Here is a 7,517-nt window from a genome sequence, read left to right as displayed (position 1 = left end):
AAGATGAAATTAAATCATATAAGCTTCCCTTATATCTCCCCCTTAACCAACTCTTGATTCTTAGTGAGCCTATCAAAGAATAAACTGAAAATTAAAGTTGGTAAGTTTAATTACTTTAGGTAATGAGGCCTCCGAATGAAAATGAAAACTAAACCAGATTATATACAAGGTCTTTCTTTGTTTCCCTTTATCCATTCATTTACGATACACTTGAGACATTTTGCTGCCAATCACAGCCACTAAAAAAAAATATGACAATCCATTCAGCAAGGGATTTTTTCTTTTTTATGCAAAAAATCAAAAATAGAGGGGACTGGTCAGATGAGAAATAGTTTTGAGGACTGGTCTGCTGTTCTCTGATGATTTACACCCCCCTCTTTTCTTGGCATTTGGCAACCAGAAATATGTTAGCAAGTCCCTAGAATATGACATCAATTTTTTCTAAAAATGTGACAACATCCAATCTGCTGTTAGGTCAGCTCTTGCCCTCAGTATTTTCTTTTTCCTCACACACATACACGTTTCCATTTCCATTTCAGTATTTATTTTTCATTAGGATGGTAGAGAGAAAAAGGAGTGGCAAAGCAATAGGTTAAACTAAGAGGAATGAAAAGATACTAATTTCAGGTTATAAAATGAATGAAATAACTATATCCATCCTGGAAAATGACTCTTTCTTGTTACTAATTAGGTTAGGAAGGGGGGAACTGCTAAAACCTAGGAAGAAGAACTGAAAGCTGAGAAAGAAGGTAGACAGTCAAGTATTATTCACTGAAGTAACCCTCCAACCCTTCCATATCCATTTCCAGTGTAGAATCTAAAGATGCTGGGGGAGAAGATGTGGAATTAGCAGTTTTCTGGACACTCTGCTTGGCCTGAGGAACTTCTGGCTGGCTAGGCTCCTTCCTGACTTCTCGGCCACCACTGAGAAGCTTCTGGCTCTCCAAAAAATACTGATTAGGATGATTCAAAGAAAACATACCATCTTCAATCTGTAAAAGCAAATAAAGAAACATATTGTTCACAAGCAACAAGAAAGCCTCCAAAACCATTCTGATTTTCACTGAAGCCAAGTCAGTATTCGAAACACATTTGCCAGGATACATTCAGTGAGGGTGGATGTAGTAGGATTTTCCCACCATCTTATTTATCTATTTTTCATTTTTCCCCTTCTGGTTTTATGAATGTGCTATTTTTTTACATCATAATTTTTTACAGATTACTCTTGCTTCATGATATGTCTCATGTAACAAAGTAAAACAATTAAATAAAACTAAAATTACAGTAATAGCATCAGAAAATTCACACAATTTTTCTCATCTGTAACACTCTCCCACTTCTCTTAAAAAAAAAATCTCTTTTCTCTCCCACCCACTCTCCCTCTCATTGAAAAATAGAAAACAAGTTATTTTAACAAATTTGCATATTCAAGCAAAACAAGTTTACTCAATAGGTATCCACAAAAAAAAAATACATCTACATCTCATTCTGCACCCAAAATTCACCACCTCTCTATAACTGACAGCCTGCTTCAGCATCAGTCCTCTGAAATCATGAATGGTCGCTGTATTGATCATAGTTCTCAAACCTTTCAAAGTTATGTCTTTACATTGCTGTTATTGTATAAAAGGTTCTGCTCAGTACATTCTTCATTAGTTTATATAAGTCTTCCAAACTGTTCACTTTTATTATTGATGCTACAGTATAAACTTGTTTTTATTCACTTCATTCTATTTCAGTTCACAGATGTCTTTCCTTATCCTTTTCAAATCATTTCACTTATTTCTTATAAGGACAATAGTACATCTTTATAAACAATAATTTTTGAAATTGTATTGAAGAGACAACCCAAATCCCATGGAATGGTACCAAGGGAAAGAAATGTTTTTATACTGGTCATCTGCTATGGGTCAGGCAACTCACTCTTATTTCTAAGGTTGGCAAGCAATACTTCATGTTAGGTGATGCTGAGTTCTGGCAGAGCAACCTATCTTCACGCAATTGATCATAACTGTCTTGTGCTATCTCTAGGTGACACCTTTTAAGTCCTTTTTGTAAACCTCAATATGCTTCAAAATTATCATGCCAATGATTTTTGCTTAATGCCAATCTTCTCCTCGAAAACAGCAAATTTTTGTCAAATTAATGTCAGTGAATTTGGAAATAAATCTTGTTCTGACTATGAACTCTAAAGAAAACACTACTTTATATCTTCAATTCTCAGGACTGTTTATATAATATGAATAATAGGTATTCTAGCTTTTTAATGTTTACCAATGAGCATATTTCTCCCCTTCTGTAATTCAATCAATGGCTATAAACATATAAACACAAGCAGATAGATAGCACAGTTAGTGAAGTGCTAGACCTAGAGTCAGGAAGACACAAGTTCAAAACCTGCTTCAACTACTTACTAGCTGTGTGACCAGGGCAAGTCACTTAACTTTTGTCTCAGTTTTCTCAACTGTAAAATGGGTATAATAATATCATTTACTTCCCAGGGTTGTTGTGAGGCTCAAATGAGATAATAAATGTAAAGCACTTAGCAGTGTCTGGCACATAGTAGCCACTATAAAAATGTTAGCTATTATTATTATTTCTTCTTCTCCCCATTTTAATTCAATTAAATACCTATAAACATGTAAACACTTAGGAACAACTATGTGGTACAGTAGGTGGAGTACTTGACCTAGAGTTAGGAAAATATGAGTGCAAATCAGACACTTACCAGCTGTGTGATTGATTAGCTGGGCATGTCACTTACCCTATCTGTTTCAGTTTCTTCATCTAAAAATGGAATGATAAGAGTACCTACTTCCCATGGTTATAGTAAGGATAAAATGTGATAAAATTTGTAAAGTGCTTTCCAAATCTTAAAATGCTATATAAACACTAGCTATTATTGCTATTAATAAAAATTATCCTTAAATGTTATTTACGCCATTCTAAACAAAAATTTCTGTTCATAAGTCAGTTATAATAAACTATATGCAATCTTTAAAAATCTAGATAGCTTTATTAATTGCAAGTGAATTCTATTGTAGAGTTAGTTGTATATATGAGAAACAATCCTTACTTAAGACTACTGTTATAGTGAATTCACTTTTTCTAATTCAAACCTTGAAACAAACAGAGAAAATCCCAAAGAACCTGTCAAGTACCTAAATATTACTATTATTAATATTCCTTCTTTCCCCTAGCTAATTAAGCCTAACAAGACTAATTTTTTATCACTATTTCGTGCTCTCTTCAGGATATTAAATTCTTCTTGAAATTAACAAGTTCTATACTAGAATTTATTCATAAGGGCTTGATCAATTCTATGATGGATCAATAAAGATAAATCCTCTCTTATGATACTCCTTAAGCACCCAATGATTCAATCATTCTTCTGCTGATATGTGCAGGGTTATTTCTGAGTAACTATATTAGTGTACAGCAGATTAGTTTGGTAAAGAATGAGTCTTCTTAACAGTTGTTACTTAGACCTATTAGAGCAGAATTTCATCTGCTACTTTGCTGTGAAATTTCTAAATGTGTCCCTGAAGTTTCTTCAACCCGTCTATAATAAGATTCATGAACACTGGAGGCATCAGCAACCTTTTTCATCTAACTTTTTATACACTTATGCATTATCAACTGCCTTAGTGGACACCTTGAATTAGATATCACGTGAATATCTCAAACTCAACATGTCCAAAACAGAACTTAGTATCTTTTCCTAAACCAGCTTCCACATTACTGTTGAAGACAATGTCATCCTCCCAGTTACCCAGGTTTACAACGTCAGTATCATCCTTACCCCATGTATCTAATCCAGTGCCAAATCTTGTCTTTTCTACCTTGAAAACACTTGTCCTATATGTCTCCTTCTTTCGACTCATATAGCCACAACTGGTGTAGGTCCTCATCATTTTCTCATTTCGACTACTGGTCTACATGCCTCAATTATATCACCGCACTCCAAATCATGTTCCACTCTGCTTGTCAAGATGATTTTACAGGTCTGACCATGTCATCCACATGCTCACTGAGCTTCAGAGACTCCCTATTAACTCCAGGACCAAATATAAACTCTTCTGTTTGACATTTAAAGCTCTTCCTAAGCTGGTCCCCTCCTACCTTTCCAACCTACTTATACTGTAGATCTGTCAACACATATTACAATCCAGCTATACCATCTTACTTTCAGTTTCTTGAACAAGATAGTTCTTTTCCCATTATTTTCACTGGCTGTCTCCAATGCCTGGAATGTTCTGCTCCCAAACCTTTGCCTTTTGTTTCCCTGGTTTCTTTCAAGACTCAGTTCTTTCTGCAGCAGGTTTTTGCTAGCTCTTTCCCCTTTCCTCCCTCTCCCCTACCTGCTAGCTCTGCTAATGCTTTCTCCTTTCAGATTACCTTCATAAATAGCTTGGCTGTACCGAGATATTTGCATGTCATCTTCCATATTAGAATGTAGACTCTGAGAGCAGAAACTATGGCTTTTTTTTTTTGTTTGGTGGTAAAGGAGTCAGGGGGTGGCTGGCCCTCAGACCTTCGGCAGGTTACTTGGCATGCAGTAAGTGCCTAATAAATATATGTGTACAGACTGACCTGATTCGTTTGAGTCTAGAATGTTCTGTTCCTTCATGCCCTCCTCCTTCAAAACTCAGCTCCTCTAACCTTCTGCAGGAGACTTTACCTTCTCTCCCCTCCTTTTCCCCACTCCCATCCCCAACTGGATTATTAGCACCTTCCATCGACTTTGTACATATTTTGCATGTGAGTTCCTTGATGGCAGGACTGGGTTTTGCTTTTCTTTGTATCCAGAGCATTTGGCACAGTGCCTGACCTATAGTACGAATATAATAAATGCTGAATGACTGAAAGACATGACTTCCAAATTATTGACAGGTGAAGGTTTCCATATAAACAACTGGAATGTATCCTAACTTCTTCCATTTTAAAAAGAAGAATTTCCTGACACAGAAAGAATACTGAACTAGAAATCAGAAGACCTGGGTTTTAGTCCTGCTTCTTTGCCTTACTGGGGTATTGTAAAGATCAAATAAGCCTAATATAAGTGTAAGTATTCTGAGAACTACACAGCATCACTAAAATAATAGATGTTTTGTTACTATTCCAGTATCAACAGTTTCATTTAAAAGATTCTATCCAGATCCAAGTAAATTAAAGGTTTTGGGATATCTTTGTTTATATTTCATTAGAAATCAATCAATCCATAAGAAGTTCTCAAGTGCTTACTAAATGGGAGACACTGTACTGAATCCTGGAGATACAAAGACAAACTAATAAACAATCTCTCCTCCCAAGGAACTAATATCCAATCAGGAGAGACTGGAACCCCAGCAGATGCCCTCCTCCATGAAGCCTTCTTTGATTACACAGAAGTAAAAGTCTACCTTCATTCTCCTGAAATTTTCCTAGAGCATTCTTGGTCCTTCTATCTTACATTATACACATCTGTGCATTCTGCCTCTCCCTGACTCAGAATATAAGCTTCCTGAGGGCAGGGACTGTCATTTATCATTCATGGATTCCTAGTATCTAGTATAATATCTTATCCCTACTAGGCATTTCAATAAATATTTGTTGAAGGAATCACTTTAGGGAGATTCTCAAGATCTTTTAAGCTATTAAATACTTACTCAGTAAGTCAACCAATACAAAAATGATGGTGATTCTTCAGAATCTAATGGAGGTGGGATAGGATAGGGAATTAGGGAGAAATGGGGAAACAACACATATAAGTTGGCTAGATGGAGCAAAAGAGAGCCAAGAACAGCACGACAAGAAATTTTACAGGGAAGAGATCATTTTCACCTGTGTAACTCAAATGAAGAAAATCAATACACAAAAGGCTAATTTATAAAACAGATTAATTTGGGAATAATTCACATAAGAATTTATCATGTGTTATCTATAACACAGCTAAGAACCAGGAAATGAGATTGTTTTTTTTAAAGGTCTCATTACAATCCAAACTAGATGACATAAAATCCCTCGTATTGAAACTCAAGCACTTTACCTTACAAGCCCTCAATCAGAGTCTGTTTACTCTCATGTTGCATATAATTTTTACAAACTTGGTAATGTAGTATCTGAGACCCCAACTAATCAGGAACAGTAAATTGGAAGAGAGGTTGAGGATGCTATAGTCAGGCACATTAACAGTAGTGAGAAATCACAGGAAACAACTGGAATTTAAAAAAGTTATAAAAAAAAGCTATGGGGGAAAAGCAGCAAGAACTAAACAAGTACATAGCAGTGTGGGATCGTTTAGTACCCATGCTAACATCCCAACAAATGTTAATAACTCCTTAGAGATAACAGAGATAAAAGCACATAAATAAGGTTCAGAATCATCAAGTAGACCAGAAATGCAAACATGTAGTCTGCAGGCCACAACATGACATTTCTGAGTGTGGCTGAACCAGATGAAAATGTAATACATTTTAAAACGAAGTCAATGGACAGCCCACAGGGATCTTTATGTGTGGATTACTGATCTCCATTTCTAGGTGGGTTTGATACCACTGTAAAAGAAACTAAATTCTCTGAAGGCAAGAATATGGATAGGAACTCAACCTGTGATTGCATCAATATAAAGATCTTCCTGATGAGGAAACTCCTTTTACTAATGCAAGTTGACACATTCTCTGCAATGTAGTCTGAGAGAGTTGCCTAGCCCACTGAGAGGTGAAGAGATTCACTTAGAGTTACATAATCAGCATGTGTCAGAGAAGGGACCCAAACCCTGGTCCTGCTGGTTCCAAGGGCAGTTCTCTATCTACTATGCCCAGGGTACTCAACTGTGCACTGCAAAGCATGAGAGCCCCAGGGTGCCACAAGGATCTCACAGAGGTTCTGAGCGATGTTTTAGATATTTGAAATTTTCAAGGGAAACTCACCAACACCTGACACATCTCAGATACCATGCCAATTACCAGTTCAAGGTAGTTGCAGTTTCAACATTAAAACACGCTATATTCCTTTGATGATGTCATTGTATGTGAACATTTGAGATACATCCAATCTGATTCCAAGGTTTGTGGTACAGTGTCCAATAGGCATACATATCCCAACAATAAGCAATTGTGGTTAATAAAGAAAGAAATAAAAATATTATTTTTTCCTTCCACATATGTCTGTTATCCTTTCAAATGTTTACTAAGTTGTTAGGACATAAACACATAGTTTTGGTTTGGTTTGGTTTTTTTTTTTGGACTTAACTACTTAATAAACTGAATCATTATGCCTTTCTTTTCACCTAGGGGCAAAGTGAACAAATTACTGAGATAATAAGAAAGTCATGGACTGAAAAAGTTTGGGACCTGCTGAACAATGCCCTGTTGCTTCTCTAAGGAAGAGATTATTTCATTTTTGTCTTTGTACTCTCCAAAGCTTAGCACACAGTAGAAGTTTAATAAGTTTTTTTTAATTGAATTATGATGCTGAGTCAACAAGAAAAGGTTAAATCATTTTAAATGGTTGGGAAAGTATAAAATACATTTTAG

At 35.9% G+C, this 7,517-nt stretch overlaps 1 protein-coding gene across 1 annotated transcript in view; it reads right to left on the bottom strand.

Moving 5' to 3' along the window:
• Positions 1-521: 521 nt before the first annotated feature.
• PRIM2 (DNA primase subunit 2) overlaps positions 522-7,517 on the bottom strand; it is a 348,920-nt gene continuing 341,924 nt past the window's right edge. The window contains exon 14 of the mRNA XM_027852944.1: positions 522-992. Coding sequence (XP_027708745.1) covers positions 765-992 — 228 coding nt within the window. The 3' untranslated portion in view covers positions 522-764. The remainder of the gene's footprint in view (positions 993-7,517) is intronic.

This window comes from Vombatus ursinus, unplaced genomic scaffold, assembly GCF_900497805.2.
Source record: "Vombatus ursinus unplaced genomic scaffold, bare-nosed wombat genome assembly UNPS02009835.1, whole genome shotgun sequence".
Classification (NCBI taxonomy): Eukaryota; Metazoa; Chordata; class Mammalia; order Diprotodontia; family Vombatidae; genus Vombatus; species Vombatus ursinus.
Note: the sequence above shows the minus strand (reverse complement) of the source record. Positions and strands in the feature narration are given on the sequence as shown.